Genomic DNA, 21,532 nt, shown 5'->3' with positions numbered 1-21,532 from the left:
ATGACAGACATTTCGGAAAGCATCTGTATGCAGACTTTGCAGAAGATGGTCCATTATCCATACAGTTATTTCAGAACAGTTCCTCCTGCCAAGAATGTGGCTGCAAGTAAGGGGTGCTTAGTGTTCACAAATAAGCAATTTTGGATCTGGGACTACATCTTTTTTTGGAGGCCCCGCTTTGGTGACTGCTAGTGTTCTTTTGATGCTAAAGAACAGAATTAGACTGGAACTTCGGTGAAAGTTACCTGTATTTGCCAGACTTTGGGCATGCATGGTTCTACTCACTGGATTTTTCTGGGGCCTGCAACATGATTGAAATTGCAGTTGATTCAAGGTTTAAGCTGCTTTTGTTAGCAAATACTATGCTGCAATAGGATCAGAGCTACAGAGCAAAGCAATTGATGCTGAGAAACACATTGTCTGAATGTCAGGTTGAATACCCATTAAACACGTTGACTGCACTCGGAGGCATTCTGAGTGTACCTTTGGCTTCAGTTTCATTGTAAAGGAATCCAGTTGGTGCACTGAAAATACTCTGCACTGCAAGCCAGACCATGGTAAATCATCTGCTTGCTTTGAAATCATAGATACCTTAATATTTCACTAAGAGGTTAACTAAAAGGGTTGTATATATAAACTTAGTGCCAAGTTCCTGCCGATTTCTGTTTTGACAGCGTTAATTCACAGAACACTTCAGATCAGTATGTACATCTAATAATCTTGAAAATCTTTTTTCCTCCCCTTGCTTCCCTGCACTTTTCAGGTGCAGGAGTCCTTCTGATGTCATATCCAAGAAAGCCCTCACTGAAAGTATTATGGTTGCATAGCAACCTCAGTGCAGTAAATAAACTGGTTAAAGCAGTCCTTTGAGACTGCAGCTTAGCTGTATATTTCTTTTCCAACAGCAGCATTTCAAGAGCCAACATTTTCCTACCTCTGCAACCGATACATCTATGGAAGAACAACATATGCAATGTTTTATTACTAAATAAGAGCTTCTTTATTCAAATATCTTAATTATTTCTGGGCACTATCACCAGATTACTGCACCAAGTTATCGTAAATTACCCAGAATTCACACATTATAATTTCTCTGCTAGCAGAGCAGCGAGCCCCATCTCCCCCTTGGATTATCAGTTGAAAGTGCTACAGAAATACTCTATGCATGAAGGGTGAAGGTGACATGCAGTTAAAGTGAAGTAACATAGTGCTAGTAATCCAGCTGTAATTCCCAAAAGCATTAGTCCTTTACCTATTTAATCACAGGGAAAAGCATCTCCTACAGGAAAAAGAAAGAAAACTAAGAGGGACATACACAACATACAAGTTACATATTCCCAGTTTTGTTTATTTTCATGGAATGCTAATTTAGTTACAATATGGCAGTTCATAACTACTGAAATGTGACATGAATTCATCTCCAATGCTGCAGAACAGTCTTGATTTATATATATATTTTTTGTTTTAAAACAATCTTATTTTACATAGTTGAGGTCTCTGGTGGTTTTTAAGCTCTGATGCTTAAGCACACAGCAGGCTACAAACCTTAGATTTTATATTTATACATATATTCTATGTATTCAGACAACTGCTGTAAGTTATCTATAATTTAATATTTATAAAAGTGCATATTCTGGTACATATGCACATCTAGAAACATACTTTTACTACTGCCTCCCTTTTATAAAAAGCTGCTTAATATACAGCTATATTATTCTCACTCACTGCTATAAAGTCCTTTACTATCTTTGTTACATGATTTCAGCTATTCAGTTCCCTCCAACTGAATGTAGGTAATTTCTATGTATATGTTTTCCTAAAGAAAAAATCCTCCCCATTCCTTTCAATCATGCATTAGTTTAGTAAACAGTCACTTTAGCATGGATTTTAGAATTCTAGACAGTGTAAAATCTACTTCTGGAAAATGTCTGTCTTTATATTTAATTTTTTCTTTTAGTTACAAAAAATATATAGAATTGAAACATACTGAATACATGCATCTCTCAAAGTGGCTATATTTTAGCCTTATAGATAAATTAAAAAAGTACACCCCTGTTAACAGGATGCAAACATGGCCTCAAATAGACCATTACCTGTATTTAGTATAACTCATTACATTAAAAAGTTCAAGTCAACTGCTCTCTCAAGATGGTGTCAAAAGACTGAAGAGCATAATGTATTTATATTTAATGTACAAAGGCGGGTACACATACCTAGCGCCATTTAATTAGTCAACACTTTCAAGGCTTCTAGCCTTTACCTCTGGTGATGTAAGTCCTGAAATGATCTGAGTGAAAGTTTAAGTTGAAAATTTCTTTTTTAATACATCTTAAAAGCAAGTTGTGTTTAAAAGGAAAAAAAAAAAAGTACACTGAACAACCTGAAGAACTCACTGAAACATCTGTACAAAACTTCTATAGATACAGAAAGAAATAATGGTGGACTTGTTTCAAACAGAAGTAACACTTGTTAACATATGTAAAAACCTGCCTTGTTTTATTCCTCTACCCAGTAAGAATTTGTGGCTGTTCAGAATAAGTAAAATTGAAACCACCTCACAATGTTTACATTTAAAGTTTTTATACAGTGCAAACATTTCAGACAGTAACTCCCCACTGAAACAGGTGACACTACTGAGTGCCCGTCTTTTGAAGATTCTTCTTTTAGTAAGTCTATTTACACATTAAGCTAAAGGTTCACTACATATGCTTTGAAGTTTGCTGAATATCAGCAGAAAAATACGTGAACTAGCAGCAGTTTTATTAAGAATATATGATGGTTACTTTAATGAATGCATAAAGTTTTCAAGACTGTATTCAGTGTCATACTGTTCTTGATCCCATAGTTCTCCAAGGTTTTCGAGTACTGATTTCATTGATGCTTTCCCAGAAGAGGTAGAGGTATCTGCTTTTTCAGTTTTTCCATCCTTCAAAAAAAAAAAAAAACACACCACCACCATATTAAAAAACAACAACAACATATATATACATACAGATACATACACACACACACTTAATAAAATAAGTTTTTCAGGAATATTTACTGGTCATGACCACATTCTTTGTTTCCCTTTACGTATCATTGCTACAGAATTCTTAGTCTGATGATTAGTTTGGGAAAATAATGCTTCCCTTCCCCCTGTTTTTCAAGGGGCTGCCTACTGTTCATCATTCCACTTCAGCTGTTCATCTGATTAAGTTTCACATCTCAAAGCAAAGCTTTTCCCTGAAGTTTTTCTATTTTTAGTAGTTTTTTTGCACAGAAGGCTCTTTACCTTGTCAAGAGTGAACAGATCAAGAAGCTGTTCTGTTCCCATGCTTTGTAGGCTAGCATTTTCTTGGCTAATCACTGTATTTGCAATATTCATTTTGAACTTCTGAAGACCCATAATCTTCTCCTCCAGAGTTCCCCTGGTTATCAGGCGGTATACATTAACAACACGTTTCTGAAAGAAAAAGTAACTTACTTAGAAAAAAAGCATCTAAATATTCAAAAAAACCCATAACCTTTTACTGTTCATCGGGGACAGCCCAGAAGCAGTTTGGCTTAGAGTTACCATTCAGTAAGCGTACTCAGTTCTAAGTTTGGTTTGATATCAGGCGAGAAGAATGAGTATGGACTGTGCCAGCATATGGCAGAGGCACCTACAGTTCTGTCTGTGCTCGAGTTAGAAGTTAGTTGCCCTGCACACCTTTGGAGTAAAAAACTGTAGAAGCTATTACTCTTCCCCCATCTAGGCAACAGCAGAAAAATCCTGTGGGGCTTCCTTTCATTTCCTTGTCTCAGTTGCATCTCCTTCTCCATTGAAGGATTATTCTTCCTGGCCTCTCCTCGGGAGCTCAGGACATACAGAAGATGGGGTGGAGGAAAGAGAGAGGGGCACACCAAGTTTGGGGATCAGATAAGAAAATAGACCCTTCGACACCTGACATATTTGCAAACAACAGAAAACCCCCAAACCACACACAACCAGCAGGAATGGAAGACAGGTGGAAACCATGAGGTCACTTGTATTATATGCTACACAACCTTATCCAAGTTCAAAGAAGCAGGAGTTCAGTAAGAAACTTCACGGGACATTAAGAGTTTTTCACCTGTCCAATACGATGTGCCCGATCCATGGCTTGCAGGTCTCTCATTGGGTTCCAGTCATGTTCAACAAAAACTACTGTATCAGCCCCTGTTAAGTTAAGTCCCAATCCACCCACATGAGTGGTAAGCAAGAGAACATCTATAGATGGGTCATTATTAAACCTGCAGTTAAAAACAGAGGAGAAAGTCAAGCATGGTAAAATTCATTAAATATTGTAATTTCAAATTGCTTTGAAGTTCCTTTGTTGTAGTATTCAACGGTAGCTGATATAATACTGAATAAAAGATTTAAAAGCACTTATTATTATATATTAATAATATAATAATTACAAAATTAAAGTCCTAAATGGACACTAGCTTGCAGCACCTCTAGGACTTCTGCCCACTAGAAGAAAAGAAGTCCGATAAAAATTGTGCAGTTGGTCCTAAAGTTAAATCAGTCTTAGTCATAAGTGAATAGTTACGCATTTCTTTAGAATTGTTTTCCAGCCTTCATCATGGGAATCAAAATTAATTTTTACTTCTTCCTATATTAACACTTGCCAGTAACACCGACGTTCAGATTTACCTCTTAACACAGTTAATTACAAGACAGGGCACAGTGGCGCTACCTGCCGTTCTGCTTTCCTGTGGGACCAAGACTTTCTTAGTGTTAAGTTCATAAAATATGGCAGGACCATAGTGAAGTCCCCTTAGTTTTATCAGACTGCTGAAGATCCCAACCAGATGGCATCAGTCCTTTTCTCTCCAGTTCTAGAGGTACTTAAAGTGTCTGACAGGGAAGCATCCCTCAGTTTTTGGGCAAGAGTACGTGGGAATACAAACAGGGCATCTGGACTTGAGCAACAGAATGAAACATCCTCTCCGTGAGGAGTGGTTTGAGCAACTCTAAGCTAGGTGCCCATTCAGCATCCTGGAAAACAGGTGTTTGGTTGGCCAAAACTAGATGACACGCGTGTACGAACTAGGCAAGATTCCTAGGAAAGGAACTGACAATTACAGTTACAGAGCAGTTAGTAATATTTCTATGGTTAGTGCGTCTGAATTAACCTGATTCCTCAGGACATCATGAGCATCAAAATAAAAAGTACCAAGGAGGTGGGGGGGGGAAAGAAATGGTTATTGTAGCAACATACTAAGTGATGGTATTTTTAGTTGTGTATATATGCAGGTAACTCTTCCCACCTGCTGTCCGTTTATTTTATACACGGCTACCCAAAAGCAGTAGCACACTGGAAATGCAAAGTAGCATATTCTACCAGTTTCTTCTCTAACAGAGAATGAATTTGATCTTCCTATACCTCAGTAAGTTTTGTCTTCCTAGAAATATTGCATACTATGGATGGGGAAGAGAGAAAGATTATGACAGCCTGGTTTGGTGGTTAAGGAAAGTTACAGTTTTAGCCTTCAGCTCGTGGCACTGCTGGCATCATTTTGCACCAAAACCACCCACAAGTTCAGACGCTCCCGTATTCCCATTTGTTCTAGCAGAACACTGACATTTGTGTCTAATTCCTATCTCAGTAAAAATTAAGCTTGTAAGGATCCAGGCTTATGTGTCAAGGAGCATACTACAATAGAACATTATATGTTCCCATATCATAAGTTATTTTTATATTTGCTCTTTGGCCTTTTTTTTTTTTTTTAATTAATAAAAAGAATTCTTTCTTCAACAAGGGATAGATTATCTTAAAGTTAAGATCCTCTGGTATAACCAGAGAAGAAAAAGTCTCCCAAGAGCAAAGACTGCAAAATAAAACTGTAATCATCTCCAGGATCAGCATGAAGAACAATGGATAGCACAGAACACTAAGTTAAGGCATTTGTCTTTTAACATAAAGCTCTTCGTGTGCCAGTTGTCATAAAAGGACCCAAACGTTCAAATTTTGTTTGCAATTTGGTAATGTCTTTAATAGTAGAGTAATACAGGAAGACCAACTATTTACTATTTTCTTCTTCAACAGTAAAATACTGTTATGTTTTCAAAGAGACATACCTAATTTTCAAAAACAGTTCTGATTTCAGTTTCAGTCTCTTTCAGTTCTGATGCTGTTTCGTGCTAATAAGCTTTTATATATTCAAGTGATTTAAACTAAGTTACACAGCGATGATTTGGCAGTACATATGACTACATCAGTTGTCTTTATTAAATTTTGTGTTTCCATATATAGAAAAGGTCACAGGAGACAAACAGTTTTGTGCCATATAAATATAGTACTTCATTGTATTTGGCCTTACATTGGTCATGAAGGGACAAGCTTACCGTGACACAATGGAATGCCTCTGACCAGCAGGTATGCTACCATCTAATCGCAAATACGTAACTGAGGGCAAATGAGGTTTGAGAAGGTCATGCTCCACTATGTCCAGCATACTCTTGAGCTGACAAAAGATAAGTATTCTGTGCTGGGCCACAACAGCTTCAGTGCCACTCTCTGAAGATCCACTGTTCCCCAAACCACAGTCTAGCAGCAGCTTGGGGAGAGAGGGAAAAAGAAGAAAAAAAAAAAGTGCAACATCAAAAAGACAATAGCTTTTGTGTAAGCATTGACATTAACAGACTGTCTAAAGCAGAAGACAGTCTGTAAGTGATGATCTCTCAAAAAGCATGGGGGAAGCTTGACTCCACTGTCAAACTACAAGGAATTTTAAATTTGATAGTAGAGAATAATTTTTTTGATCTTGTTTCATCTACAGTAAATTTAAATCTGTAACGCAGTCTAACTTTATCAAGCTAATAATCCGTGTAATAAATAGGAGAAAAGTTTTCCTGTAAGGAGAGAGACAAGAGTAAGAAAAAGAGTAAAAGGAATGTTTTTGACAAGGCCGCAAAACTAAGTATGTAAACAACATTGTGCCCAAATCAGAGAGAGGAAAACCTGCTGAGGCAAGCTTGTGGTGTTCTCCCCCTCCCTCCATCCCAGTCTGAGTTTCTCTAGCTAGAGAAGAATAGGACAAAAACCTATGAAACCCCTGTGCTTTGTTTCAGCTACCACATTTTATGATAACGTCTCAAATTGGTGAAGTCTTAAATAAAACCTTCCAAACTAACATCAGTAGAGACATGCATTCATGAAACATGGGGCACAACATGCACGTCTACTTACTTGTTTTAAAGCAGACAGTTTAGGTGCATGCTGGATATCTCGAAGGGATGAATTATGAGCTGCAAGTTGCTCTGTAATTCTTTTATATTCTGGATGCTGGACTGTTAACACTAATGCTGGATGGTTGCATAGCTTCCGTAAATATTGCAATGCCTTCAGTTTTTTAGAAAAAGAAGTTCAGAGAAATGGTTAGCAACAACAATGTAGTCAGAAAAATGGTAAGAACAAAACTGATCCCAAGTATGGAGGCCACTTGGCCACATTCCACAAGTTAGACTTTGATTTTCATTCACATAAAGTCATGCCTTAAAACAGAGCAGCAAGAAGCCTACCATAGTATCTCAAACTGAAAGCCAGTGACTGTTAGGATTAGAATAATCTTGGTTCCTGCTGCAGGAACACTGCGAAGACCACCATTCATGTGACTGGGAGACAGACTAGAGAGGTTTAGGAGCTGCGCAGAGCTTTTCAGAGAGTCATTGCCTCCCAACACCAAGACTTAATTTGCAAATTTTACAAGACCATGAACATTCATATATTTGTTTCCAACTTTAAGGGAACTCTTCTGTTCACGCTGCTTCGTGAATCTTAATTTTGCAGTGTAAACAACCGATACAATCAAAATTTGTTCCCTCTCGTTTTGAGATTTTGCGCTATTGATAATCAATTCTAATTTGAAAGTAGTATGAGACTTACAAAATAGCCGAGTACTAGTTGAGCAGAACATATTAAAAAGATTTAGTAGTTTTATATTGCTGTTAAGACATGAAAATATAATTTAAGCATAATTGCTATACATCACCTTCCAGACAGGGTGATCCAAAGCGATGGATATTTTACTTAATACAGCCACAATTGTGTAAGCAAGCTAATTCTTCTAGTCTGTAGTTTTAATTTAACCCAGAAATATCAGAAATAAATGAACAAAGCAGTAAAAATTACTGAAGAAATCTGTACCTGAAATACGTGACCTGTAGCTTTCAACTTTGGTTTTTCAGTTTCTTCCGTCAGTGAAATTGAAGAAACTGTTTCATCAATATCACATTTGGCACGAGACTTGGCAAAATCTTCATAAAGCTGAACCTGTAGATTAGGCCCCAGATAAACAATAGAGTATGCATTTTCCCCAAGAGAAAAATAAGAGAACCAGACATTTTAAAAAATTAGTTCCAAGTTCAAATTCTGAGTTACCATAAATCCAGAAAGCTATATGTAGCACAAGATCAGCCTTAAATAGTAGAATCAATTGGGGTTTATTTTCTTTCAGCTTGGAAAGTATTTAAAAATTTGCAGATGACTAGATGTTATTCTTGTAGAAACATGCCAGAAATTAAACCAAGGAAATATTCTGTTCCTATCATTCTGAAGTTAGTTTTTAACATGTACTAGAAACATTTTTCTATTCTGAGGCCCCAGAGAACGTCAGGGCTGACATCAAACTGACCCAGGAATATACAACTGCAAGTGGTGCCTTTGTGGTCTTAACCGTGCTGAAAAGCCAGCCACTTCTTACTCATACCTGTAAAGGACTGAGAATACAGTAATAGTCTTGAATAATTTTGGGTGGAAGATCTTGCAGCACATCCTCTTTCATTCTCCTTAACAGGAAGGGTAGAACTTGGCGGTGCAGTGCTTCCATTGCAAGAACGCCTAGGTTAAGGCACAGAAACAGCAAGTACTTCAGAGAGAATAATTACTTTGAAATATTCAGCACAGAAAACATCTGATAAGCTAATACTGACCATGCTTACTATTTTCGTTCTCATTTAGAGGAAAGAGACAAGAAAACAAAGATGTAGTTTGATCCTTACCAGCCTCTTGTTCACGACTGGAGCTTCGGGCATCTCTACTTGCCAATATTGGTTTGCCATAACGAGCTGCAAACTGGCGTTCAGTACCCAAAAATCCTGGCATAAGGAAGTCAAACAATGACCACAACTCTAAGACGTTGTTCTGAACATAAAAGAAATATTTGTTAAATTATTTTCAAAACTAATGAATTGTTCCAAATCATCAGGAGCATTCCCATACACCTTCAGCACTGCTTGTAGAACACCACAAACGTAACACCAACCAAGTTTTGACCACCTGGAACTCAGTGGCTCTTTCATCAACGTAAGTTACAGGAAGATCTGTGTGTACCGTAACACATAAATGGACTTTCTGCTGTGTCTCATGTCTTTGGGCACGCACCGAGTTCTTCTAGACGAGAAAACCCAGGAGAATGCCAGTGATCTCAGTCCCAGATGAGACAGATGCTCCAGAGACAAGTCATTAGGAGAAAGTCCAAAATCTGAAGTTCTCAAAAGTCAAAGTTACTGCTAATTTCACTAGAGCAAAGCATAAGAAAGTGCTCTCACCCCCTCCCTGCCTACGATTTAAAAGCAAAAAAGTGGTAGAGAAACTCTCATTGGGAACTTTTCAGCCCCATTAACACCATGGGTCCTGCACCCATTTCCCTATGCATAAGCACACACAGCAAGGAAAAAGATGCTTTCAAGCATTTAGTAAAGAAAGGCGGGTTTTTGTTTCATTTAAAAAAAAAAAAAAAAAAAAAAAAAGGAAAGCTGTACTCTGAACATGACAACTCTGAGAGTAAGTTTGACTGTGGAAAAACCTCTCTTGTTTGTTTTCTACTACTCGCCCAACTCCTTAGGAAAAAAAGGTAGCAGTTTACCTGGATTGGTGTCCCAGAAAGAATTATCCTGTAATTGGCAGTCAGCTGTTTTACTGCTTTTGACAATTTTGTTTTTCCGTTTTTTATTACATGGCCTTCATCAAGAATGCAGTAATTAAACTTAATGTTTCTAGAAATAAGAACATAGACTTAAGTAGCATCAAAAATTCTAAAGACTATTAGAAACCTCAGAAAACAGATAAACTCTTACCTGAAGAAGTCAATGTCATTTCTCACGACATCATATGAAGCCACTATGAGATTGTGCCTTTTCACCTGGTGTTGTAATCTTAAGGGAAAAAACCCAAAAACCGCATAACTGAAATGTTCCTACACACATGTTTTTATTTCAGTCTTTACAGGTGTAAACTATGCTCCAGTAGCGAGGTGAATTGTAAAGTTTTTTTTGTGCAATATTTTACTTTAAGTCATAAAAGCAAACTACATTACCTTGCTCTTTCAGTAGGAGGTCCTGTATAGTGCAGAGGATTAAGATACTCTTTTGAGCAAAATTTTCCCACTTCGTCCACCCAGTGTCCTGTAAGCGTGGGGGGGCACACTACCAAGGAAGGAAGAGGAACGCTGTCCACCAGTTTTGTTCTTGCATACTCTTGAGCCCTTTAAAATATATTGGAACGTGTTAAAAATTTTCCCCCCTCAAATACCTGTTTATAGAAGTTCTTGAGCTAGAATGTTACTTGTTTAAGCTTACCTGAGGCAATGATCTCCTGCAAGAATACAGATGGATTGTAAAGTTTTTCCTAAACCCATATCATCACAGAGAATTCCATGAAGTTTGTATTTATTGAGAAACGCCAACCAGTTTACTCCATCCTGAAACAGAAGTTAAAAAAAGCGTCTCAGAGGAATTAAAAACTAGTTTTCCTGGCTAAGCTTCCCTTCAAATCCATCACTGCCAAACTATGACTCCATTTCCCCCACTCACTCCAGCCTCAGCCTCTTCTCATAACACATTCCCAAAACATAATTACAGGTGTACATTACTACTACTCAGGACTTGTCCATAAGTTGCAAAAAAATAAAGACCACCATAAATACATCCACTACCACTTATTCGCTCAAATCAGAGGGGAATAAAGGGAGAAAGCTAACATGCCAAACAGCACAACCAGGCCTGGCCCTGCCGTTGTGAGCTGCCCCAGACAACTTAAATAAAGCACAGCCCATTGGTTATTCCCTGAGAAAACTGGCAGAATGCAGAGAAATTGGTATAAGGGGAGTTATTACTTAACTCCCTTTTCTTCACACAAGAATAAAAGGGCATACTGTTCAGATAAAAAGAGAAAACTTGAACTCCTGCTCTTCCATAAAATCCCATCAGAGTAGAACTTACTGTTCTTTTCAAATAAAAGTATAAGTCATTACCTGCTGATATTTTCTGAGCTCTGCTTTGATCGGTACTGGAATTTTATAGTTTTCCAGTTTTTTTCCATCCAATAATTGCTCCAGGAAGTGGCGTTCCTTAGCTTTCATTCGGATTAATTCTTCAGACATGTTTGGTGGATCTGGAATGCCAGCCTAGAACAGTATTTTTGAACAAGCAATCTTAGGACCAGATTAGTTAAATCTCACAGACAGCGCAAAGTAAAACTTCATACTAGCTTAGACCTTCTAAACAGACGGCAAAGATCTGCAGTCTTCTTGATTTTATAAATCAAAATTTTGTGCTAGAGTTGCTTGATTCCTTACAGATAAAACTCTGGAGGAATTATCAGGTGCAAGACAAATTTTGCCCCAAAGGAAGCAATGAAAAGCTTGATAAACTCGTATACAAGAGGGGAGATTCTGGTCACGCTCATAAGATTTTACAAAAACTGGGCTATTCCACCTTTAGTTAAGAGTTTTACCAATTGGCTGGAAAAGACTCTGGCACCTATTTCTCTTTAGCCACAATCTACCATGCAAAGTTAGACAGAGTTCTCTTACGGATGCTAACACAATTGTGTCCAAAATGGTACCCAAACCTAAAGAATAGAATACAAACAGTTGGAAACCATGGGGCGCAGAGAGGAACCCCCCCCCCCCCCAACACACACACCAAAAAACCCCTGCCCTTGCAGTTTGTAGCAACTCATTTTGGCTTCCCAGATGCCTCCCATGCCAGGTCAGAAGCCTAGAAAATCTGTTTAGGGACCGAATATGCTCATTCTTGCTCACCGATAACAGAGCAGCAAAAGAGGCACTGTTATGACAGACACATTGAACCTAACTGTTTTTGCCGCAACCTCCATCTTTAGCTAGCTGTACTTCAAACCTCAAGTTACTAATCACTGAGAGAGGGCTCCCAGCTGAGAAGAAAAACTCTTAAGTCTTCACCAAGTAATTCCACCATGTACGTGGTTAAAAGGAAGGAAGAATTAACCCAGATTTCAGATGTTAGAAGCGTTCCAGTAAGGTATTTAAATACATACATATGCATAGACAACCCCCTACCTGTTCAGCCTCTTTCTACCCTCCCTTCTAAAATAACTTTATATCTTAAGCATGAATACTTTGCGAGTTAATTTGCTTCAAGTATTTGGTCAACTCAGTGTGATGGCTAATCGACGGAACACAGAGGATACATATTGAAGCATTTATCCTATAATCCTTCTTCCAGCCACAGTTTTATTTTTATGGTTGAATGAAATGAACAGTGGAATCGAGGTTAAAAAAAAATATATATATATATAGAAAACTAAGAATAGCTAAATTCTCTCAACTCATTTATTGCAATTATTCCCTATTCTACTCAGTTAGAAGCTAGTATAAAAACATAGATTAGAAATTCCAAGTTTATTCAGAGCTGTTATCACTTTTACTTATCCAGTAGCTGAACTTCAAGGCTTGCATTTTAGGTAGTTTAGAATTCTGTGTTTATTGCCAGCTTTGCACAGACAATGGATACACACTTTGTTTTGTTACAAAGCTTTAAGCCACGTTTCATGGAAAAAATCCAGAGGGGAAAGTTATTTATCGTTTAAATAACATAACATAGTGAAAACTAAGATTTGTCTTTTGAAACATCTAGAAGACTACTCACAAGTTTTCTCATTTAACAAGGTAAAACTGAATCCATAAGGACTACTCCCAACACTCTTTTCTATGTGCTGCTAAACTTGCACAATTGCACAGTAAAAATTACCTAAGACTAGAGCATTATAAATAAAACACAAGAACCCAAAAGAACTACAAAGGGTGCATCTGAGCAGCCAGAACTGTTCTGAACAAGTTCTCAGGTCTTTGTTTTTACATTCAAAGTTCCGTTTGCTCAGTTTTAGCTTAACGTGAACACCACATTTAATGCACAAGTCTTTATACTAAAATGTTAGTGAAATATTAAGTTCTGGCATGTTTGCTAATGCTAACAGAAAGCATTTCAAGACTGGAACAAGTGCATCTCCAAACCTGTCTAATGAAGCCTGCACTATTTCATTTCACTCAAGTTGTTAGTGTCCTTTATTTTGTGCTTTACAAGAAAAAGTTTCATATTTAGTAAGACTGCACGTCAAGCATACAGAATTAAAACTTCAGTAGTTTTCTCTTAAATGTTATCTAACCGGCATTATACTTGACCTAGAAAGGGTCTCTATATCATTTGTTCATCAGTTATCAGAGACAATTTATTAATTTCCTTGTTTATGTATTTATAACCCTTATAATGTAAGGTCAGACATTCAATAGATACTTGCATCTGTCCTGTGTCCTTGTACTGCACAATCATTACATTCCCTCCAATAAAGTCAGAATGGTTTGTTTTGCATAGCGGGAAGGTTCTGCTTTGGGGCCAGACAGAGAAGTGTTTATTTTTGTCATTTGTATATCCTATATTTTATTACTTTATTTCCACACTTCTACTCAAGACTAACACTTAAAAAATAAAAAGAAACAGTTTCATGCTGATGTATATTCTTCTGTAGTGCAACCGTGAGCTCATGAAACTGTAAAGTACAGTACATGACATTGGGTTATGGGAAAGGCAGCAAGGGAAATACAGGAAGGTGGAGAGCGTAGGAGAACTAAGCGAAACAGCCAAGCTACCAAGAACCAAACGCAAAACACTGCAAAGTCTTCTTGTATGTTTAAGGCAGCAAGTTATTTAATAACTTTCTCAGGAAATTTTAGGGCCTGGAAGAAGAAAGGATGCAAGTAGTAATAGTTAAGTGACAAACGGTATCAAAAATATTCTTTTATCAAAGGAAGCCAAAGCCTGTTTGAGAAGAGAAATGAGTGAGGGGAAGAAAAAAAAATTTTAAAACAGAGCATTTATTTCATCTATAGAAGCTTTCCAATTAATAAGATTTGAATAATCTCAAAGCAAGATTCCTTTAAAAAAAAAGATTGCCCATTAAAAAGCCTACTTCCTGTCAGTCTACTCCCTATTCTGTATTCACTGAGATGACTCCAGCCCCTCTAGAATAATGGATTTAAATTCCTTGTTTGACCTGGCATTTAAATTTGCTAGCATTCAGAAGGATGCCATGCTTCCAAGAATTCTGACAGGTCAAGCCTCAACTGCAGTGGTAAAAGCGTCCTTGCATCTGTGATACGATGCGGGGTGGACTTAGAAGATAGAAATGAAAATCATGACTTACTGAAAAGTGGCTTTTTAGGTAATAAAAACAACAAGTCAAAGGGTAGGTACTTATGAACAAAATCAGCACCCGCTAAACAGCAAACAAACATCAGCATTTTGAACGTGATCTGTTTGTACTCACACTTCTGAACGAGGCCACAAAGGATAAATAAGAAGTTTTTACAGCTGCTGTCAATCTGCTGTGGCTCAAAGCCTGCACTCCTGAAAGCTTCAGAAGCAAAGGAGGAGGTCAAGCCCATGGGATCTATCCTAACAACTTTGAGAACTACAGTTGCCTTTCACTGAAAGGCATACAACCACCTGTAGGTGGTCAAGTATTTTACTTTGAATTTTGTCTTTTATGATTAGGATGTATTTTGTGATAACGGAACAGGTCTCCAGAAGTGTCCAGAAAACATAGCTCTAACAAAAGACTAGGGTAACAGCAGCCTCCTTTAGGAGAACCTCAGACAACCTTAGGGATGAGTTTAACTAGTTCCTTGTTCTTATTAAAGCACAGCATAAGGATGAAGGGTACCGCCAGCCTTCTACGCCTACATAATGAAAGCAGGAAAGAAATATTTTATATCTACCCCCTAAAATTGAGTTGACCATTTCAAGAGAATAAAACTGAAAGTAGATGTAGTAAATGGAGCCGAACAAAGTAATCCAGTATACACAAGGCCCTTAGGATAGCTCAGAACACCACCAAGCAGAAGCGTATCCAAATACAACAAGCCAATAAAGATAAATGCCTGCACGTACCATTGTGTTCAACATGAAGCTCTAACACCAAAAACCTTGATCTACAGCTTGTTCTAGATTATACTGCACTGTCCACAGAGACAAACACGATGCCTGCATCTTTTGAAAACCCTGACCTGCAACTGCAAACTTTCTAAATAGGAGTAGTCAGAATTAAGTCTTGACAGACAATACTCTCAATATATGGTTCAGAAGAAACTAGCCGTAGATGACCCTTGGGTTCATAGCCTCATTACAGCGGCTGTTTGGCCATATGATTTGATCACCTGAGAGCTGGAGATAATCTCAGAAATACTTGCAGCAGCCAAAGGGATTAAGCATTCATACAAACTAACTTTGCTGGTTAACTTATGACGCTAGTATCCCTATACAATGGAAATATTCTGTGTTCCTTCCTTCCCACAGTTACACTCAAGGAACCTATAGAAACTAAACTCTTTAAGGTACTTAAGCTAGTTACAGATTATGAATTTTAACACACACACCCCACACGTTCTTGTGCTTTGCTTGTTTTGGGGGAATGCAGTCAACGAGATTAAGTCAAGATAACGATACCAAGCCTACAAGGTAAGGAATTCCTGGTAGTCATCTCCTTGTTCAACATTGTTCCTGAAACGGCACTCTTGCATTTAAGTATGGTGCACTACAAAGTTGTCTCAGTGCATCTGAGATGAACGTCACTGGCAGCACAGGAATCAAGAGCAGTAACCCCTACTCTGAAGACGAGAGGTAAAGTCTAACAAGCGTGACATTGGCATTAAGGCCGCTGTTGACACTAGCGTCGGAAGCAGCGAGCTATAAGAATGTATAGATGCCAAAGTACGTTTAGGTGCGTGGTTGTCACATACTCTATGATCCGAAGCACAAACAATGAGGTGAACAGAAGAAACATATACGTTATTCTTCACGTAAAACAGGAACTAACTTAAAGATGTTTGCAATTATACACCAAACACAACCACTAATCCAACTTGCATGAATCCCGTGCATCTGGCAGCCCCATGAAAGCTATGTTTTCTCCACAAAACATACTGATATTTTCTCTCATTTTTAATCTGGGAGTCCTGATGGACAGCAAGTTGGACATGAGCCAACGTGCCCTTGTGGCTGAGGCGGCCAATGGTATCCTGGGCTGCATTAGGTAGACCATTGCCAGCAGGTGGAGGTGGTGATCCTCCCCCTCTACTCAGCACCAGTGAGGCCACATCTAGAGTGCTGGGTCCTGTGCCGGGCTCCCCAGGACAAGAGACATATGAAGTTACTAGAGCACGTCTAAAGAAGGCTACCAAAATGATTAAGAGGTTGTGGAGTCTCTACCCTTGGAGCTACTCAAGGGCTGTCTAGACACAATCCTGGACAGCCTGCTCTAGGTGACTGTTTGACGGGGGGGGGGGGGGGGGGGGGGGGGGGGGAAGGGAGGGGAGGGAGAGGGAGGCGGGTTGGACCACATGATCTCTAGAGGTCCCTTCCAATCTCAACTGTTCTGTCATTTTGTAACTATACTTGATCTCACTCTTGATGTTTGTGTACTTAATATAGTTTAATATTTGATACTGAACTTACTTAACTATAAATCAGTTTACATTAAGGAAATCATTGAGTCACTACAAAAAAGAAACATGAACTCACCATGCACATGCAAGCAATTAATAAAGCAAGTATTCTACAAAGAGATACTCACCAACTTCTACTAAAAGCACTTAAGATTTTTTTAAGCAGCATGCATCCCACAGGACTCCATATTTAAAGGCCTGTAAAGGCGGCCACTGGTGTGAACGGCATTAGAATGAATAGCAGTATGCTAATAAGGTTGTTCACCAAGAAATTCATATCTACTTTGCTTCACTTTCAACAACTTACAGTGCAAGCACACAGGAAAAAAGAAAAACAATTTAATTTAAGGCAGGTTACTAATGATCAGATTCCAAGATTCTACCTAGGCTAAGTTAAAAATTGAGGTAAGGGATGCTAAATCCCTTAAGTTTAAGGCTTTTCATTAAAAACATGCAAATGAATTCTGAACTGTCTTCTATTACCATCTACTGGTGAAAACAAGTTACACACAAGCCTTGTACTCTTTGCAGTGCAATATGAGAAAGTATGTGAATTATGCAAGTTGTAGTAGGAGTGAAAGATTTTTTTAGTTTTTAAAAGAGCTAGGATTAAGTAACAATGTACTAATCTCTACACTATTTCTAGGACTGCCATCTCATGTTTCCTTTTAAATCAGTGTATTGGTTTGTATATATTTCTCCTGGCCAGATGGACAAGAATCATACTTAGGAAGAACACCCATACAACCCCTTAAGCATTTTAAGCAAAGACACTGGTAAGAGCATTACACATGCATTAGTTAATATAAATTCTAATTTCATGTACACAGTTGAATCAAACTACTTTTAGAATAAAATAAATTTTACTCTAGCATTAATTTAGAAAACTGCTAACAGAGGGGCCAACTTTAACCGCTTAACATAGAAAGGATACTTCTTTGGTCATCTGACATGGACTGAACATCTATTAAAACAGTGTTAGTTATTCAGCAGTTAAAGGGCCAGAAACTTTCGCTTTGTGAAAAGTGGATACAGAAGAGTTCATGTATTCAGTATACTTGCAACTTCAGCTTACCTCAAGAGGCATTAGCCTAATTAGCGTTGCAAAGCACTGAGTGGCCATGAAACGTACGCTATCTGTCTGGTCGCTCATTCTACCCAGAACCGGAACAACTAGAAGAACAATATATGGAACAATACCAACATCCAACTGTTCCATTACACCTGAATTGGTTATTAAGGAAAAAAAAATTTTTTTTAATGGTTCAGGATTGTCCAACATCAATATATATACACCTGGCTGATTTCACGCTCAGTAGTTAAGTTATTAATAAATTATATTCAGATGAACAAGAGGTATTCTACCAAAGCAATGGGGAAAAACTAGTCTTATCTACCCAGTCACATTTGGAATCATTTCTCCTGCTCCCTCCGTCAGAAACACTTATTTATGGACAGCCCAGTGAATTCCAGGGTTCGAGAAAGTACACCCCCCGGTCACCTTCTCCCTCCTCCCCCTTCAGTTTCTTAAAATCTGTCCAAGGAGTCCAAGTTTAAACTAAAGCAAATCATTGACATTTTCAAGCGTGAAAACTCAGGTAGGCTACGGAGATTGCCCCCTCCCAAATCTTTAACTGTTTGATTACACACACTGCCAACAAGAGTCAGAAAAAACAGTTTTAACTAAAAAGGAGTACAATTTTTAAATTACACGGCAAACATACATTAGAATCCATAACCTCAGTTGCAGGGGCCTCAGTAACGCATCTGTCTAGCGGCAGGGAGCAAGTGCTTTCTAACTGAGGTAAGAACGCCAATAAAGTGAGTTTACTTACAGGAAAAAAACCTCTCTTATAGCTGAATGTTCTATGTCCTAACAGAGTCCAAGTTTATACATTTGAAGAACGTTTATCCAAGCCTCAGCAATGATACAAAGATTCTCCCTACAGAACACTCAGTTTCTTCAATAAACCTATTAATTATTGACCTCAGGGCATTTTGGTGGCAGTATTTCTTTGTTGTTTTTCAGTTTTTGTGGCTTTCCATTTAATTCATTCCTTATCTTGTTCTCATAGAGGGTAATACAAAAAAAAAAAAATACTGAATCATCCCCACCAAAACCTCACTTGATAATAAAGGCAATGAAAATGAAAGTTTCTTACACTTCTTGTCTACAGCAGGAAAACAGCCTAACGTTTTGCTGTACTCTCGTTTCCATTATTTTTCAGGCAGAAGCCCCCTCAGTCCCCAAATTATACAGTAGAAAACAGGTTTCTGCATTTTTGAAGACTCAAGAAAGGATACATGCAAGTGCTTCAATTGCACCTTCTTGTTTGGTGTTGTCATCTATTGCTCCCAACCACGGTAGAACTTTCTCTAGAAAAATATTCATCGTTTCCATAGTAGCTATTTTGCTCATAACACCTACACAACGAGCAGCCATGTGTCTCACTGCAGTGCTGGGATGTTGAAGGCACATGTAAAGATGAGGCAAATGCTGTATTAACTGAACAGAAAGAGGAGAGGAGGGAAAAATTGTTAATATCAGCTATTATCAAATCACTGAACCATTTAGGTATTGTTTAAACCTCTGCTGTCTGCCAAGGAATGCTTAAAATACCTCCTTCACAAGACCTAGTTGTTTAGGACTGGAAAATTGTTTCAGAAGAAAGATAAATTGGTATAAGCCTCTAGTACGTTTGGACTTTGAGCAAGTATTACTCCCCAAATACAGTGAGAATTCAGTGAGTAATAGAACGTTTTAGTCAAAATGCAAATTAAGTAAATACCCCATAATTGTTTTAGGCTGTAGAACTAGAGTACTAGGTACTCGGAACTTTTTATAAAGACATCATTGCTTAAAATCGCTTAAAAGTAATTCCTTCCAGCAATGAAGTTTATCCTAGGCTCTTCCCACTTAAGGTTAGGCAAGTGAATTACCCACTGTGGGAGTCTATTAACTCTGGCTGATGAGAAAGACACCCAGGAGGAAATTCAGATCTTCCCGTGGGTAGGTGTGTGTGGGAGTGTCTTTTTCCATCAGCAAAGGCGATTATGCTCCTATGGCCGGCGACTTAAATAGATTATCTAGTTTTTCCTCACATGAAAGTCTCTCCTAAACTGTTATTGCCTCCTATACATATAGATTAGGCCAAACACCTGTTCAGCCCAGAAACACATAACAGCAGGCTACAATAACTAACAAGTGAAAAGTATAGAAGCATAGGGCAAACAAAGAATAATGGTACTTTCTCAATATATTCTTCCAGTTTCCACACATTTGTGGCTAGGGACTCCTGAGCCAGGAAATAGTATCTGTGCGTTTAATATCCTAAGAAATTTTTTCATGAAGTCTTCAATTTTTTGAACCTATATACTCTATTAGCATCCCTCCCCAAAAACTCCTGTACACATTCACTATCACTAGACATCACATGAAGAAAATCTTTCCATCTTTTATGCCAGTCTCACTTGGAATCATTTAATTAAAATATATGAAACAATTGTTCCGTATGAATCTTCAACTACACAGAATTTTACAGTCATTCCTTATCTCCATCCTTTCCTACCATCTCCTTTTCAGATCGAGTTCTGCCCTTCCTCTTCCTTAAACGGAACCTTTTCACGTATTTCAGCCTGTTGTCCTTCTCTATGCCTCTTGCACTGCTACTATACTTATTTTGAAATGCAGTCCTTTAGATGGACTAGTATTGAAAACCGTTCAGGATGAGGGCGTAATGCTGATTTTCTTGTTGTTTCTTTCTTAACTCCCTATGGACTTTTTGACCACTGTTTTACATTCAGCTGATACTTCCGCAAAACTACAGCAACTCAGTTTCCCGAGTGGAAATTATTAGTTCAGAGACCATCATCACAGAAAAGATGGAGTCTTTTGCATTGAGCAGGGGTGTGTTTGCAGAATCTATACATCTATTTCATTTTGCCTGCCGTTTTATCATCTCATCACCACTTTCGTTTAAATTTTCTTTTCTGATAAGTAGTAAGCATCTGCTCTAAGCTTCTGTCAGATTGTAAGTAATCATCATACTACCTGAAGGCATTCATCCTTTAGTTTCTTTAGTAAGCTTTAATTTTTATGTAAGAGGGGCAGACGGTTTTCCTTATTTTCCTTTTTTAGTTCACTGCAGTAGACTTTTGGACTTCTGTTACTCCTGCAAGGATGTGAACTCTAAACGTATAACAACACTGGGAGAGAGCAGCTGTTCTTACACAGCACAAATTCAAATCCAGGAACCAAACACTGCTTAAGACTGAAGAACTTTATTTTCCCAATTAGCAGTTCAAAAAGCAGTTATTAATTATATTTAGCCTTTGAATCATGTCTTAGCAGGCACCTTATCTAGTCTGCTCGGGAGTAACTGAAGTATCCGATTGCTTTTGCGTTCCTTTTGCAAAGAGCCTTTCTGATCTCCGTCAGCCTGTTACACAGCAGTCAGGTTGTGTAACTGTAGCCTTCACTTCTACCCGTTTTCCCCGTTCTGGCTATACAAACTGCGTGTCAGTCTACTAGGTAGCAACCCATTTCAGTCAGCCACATCAATGCACTGCAATATCTTTGTTAATAACCTAGCATAATAAACCTTAATTAACCTCTCTTAAAGAGGATGCATCCTCATATAATCAGTCTGCTCTCCAGATTTAGGAGATCCAGAATTAGAATATAACAGAGTTGAAAAGCTTATTTCAACACAGCGCAATCGCAAAAGTAATACCGTAACTTGAATCTTGGATACAGTCTCAT

General features: G+C 38.1%; 1 protein-coding gene across 3 annotated transcripts in view; it reads right to left on the bottom strand.

Moving 5' to 3' along the window:
* Nucleotides 1-1,332: 1,332 nt before the first annotated feature.
* The window catches only part of BTAF1 (B-TFIID TATA-box binding protein associated factor 1), a 58,477-nt gene continuing 38,277 nt past the window's right edge, over nt 1,333-21,532 (bottom strand). For 2 of the 3 annotated variants that reach the window (XM_068950017.1, XM_068950018.1), the window contains exons 24-38: nt 19,075-19,276; nt 17,846-17,994; nt 11,263-11,415; nt 10,589-10,710; nt 10,327-10,494; nt 10,088-10,165; nt 9,877-10,006; nt 9,011-9,152; nt 8,719-8,849; nt 8,157-8,282; nt 7,200-7,352; nt 6,356-6,567; nt 4,095-4,254; nt 3,275-3,445; nt 1,333-2,926 (exon numbers count right to left, since the gene is read on the bottom strand). In XM_068950017.1, the coding sequence (XP_068806118.1) occupies nt 2,780-2,926; nt 3,275-3,445; nt 4,095-4,254; nt 6,356-6,567; nt 7,200-7,352; nt 8,157-8,282; nt 8,719-8,849; nt 9,011-9,152; nt 9,877-10,006; nt 10,088-10,165; nt 10,327-10,494; nt 10,589-10,710; nt 11,263-11,415; nt 17,846-17,994; nt 19,075-19,276 (2,244 nt within the window). In that variant the 3' untranslated portion in view covers nt 1,333-2,779. The remainder of the gene's footprint in view (nt 2,927-3,274; nt 3,446-4,094; nt 4,255-6,355; nt 6,568-7,199; nt 7,353-8,156; nt 8,283-8,718; nt 8,850-9,010; nt 9,153-9,876; nt 10,007-10,087; nt 10,166-10,326; nt 10,495-10,588; nt 10,711-11,262; nt 11,416-17,845; nt 17,995-19,074; nt 19,277-21,532) is intronic. The other variant, XR_011142145.1, reaches the window with a different exon arrangement.

Source organism: Struthio camelus, chromosome 7 (genome assembly GCF_040807025.1).
Source record: "Struthio camelus isolate bStrCam1 chromosome 7, bStrCam1.hap1, whole genome shotgun sequence".
NCBI lineage: Eukaryota > Metazoa > Chordata > Aves > Struthioniformes > Struthionidae > Struthio > Struthio camelus.
The sequence above is the reverse complement of the archived record's forward strand: the minus strand, read 5'-3'. Positions and strand labels throughout refer to the sequence as shown.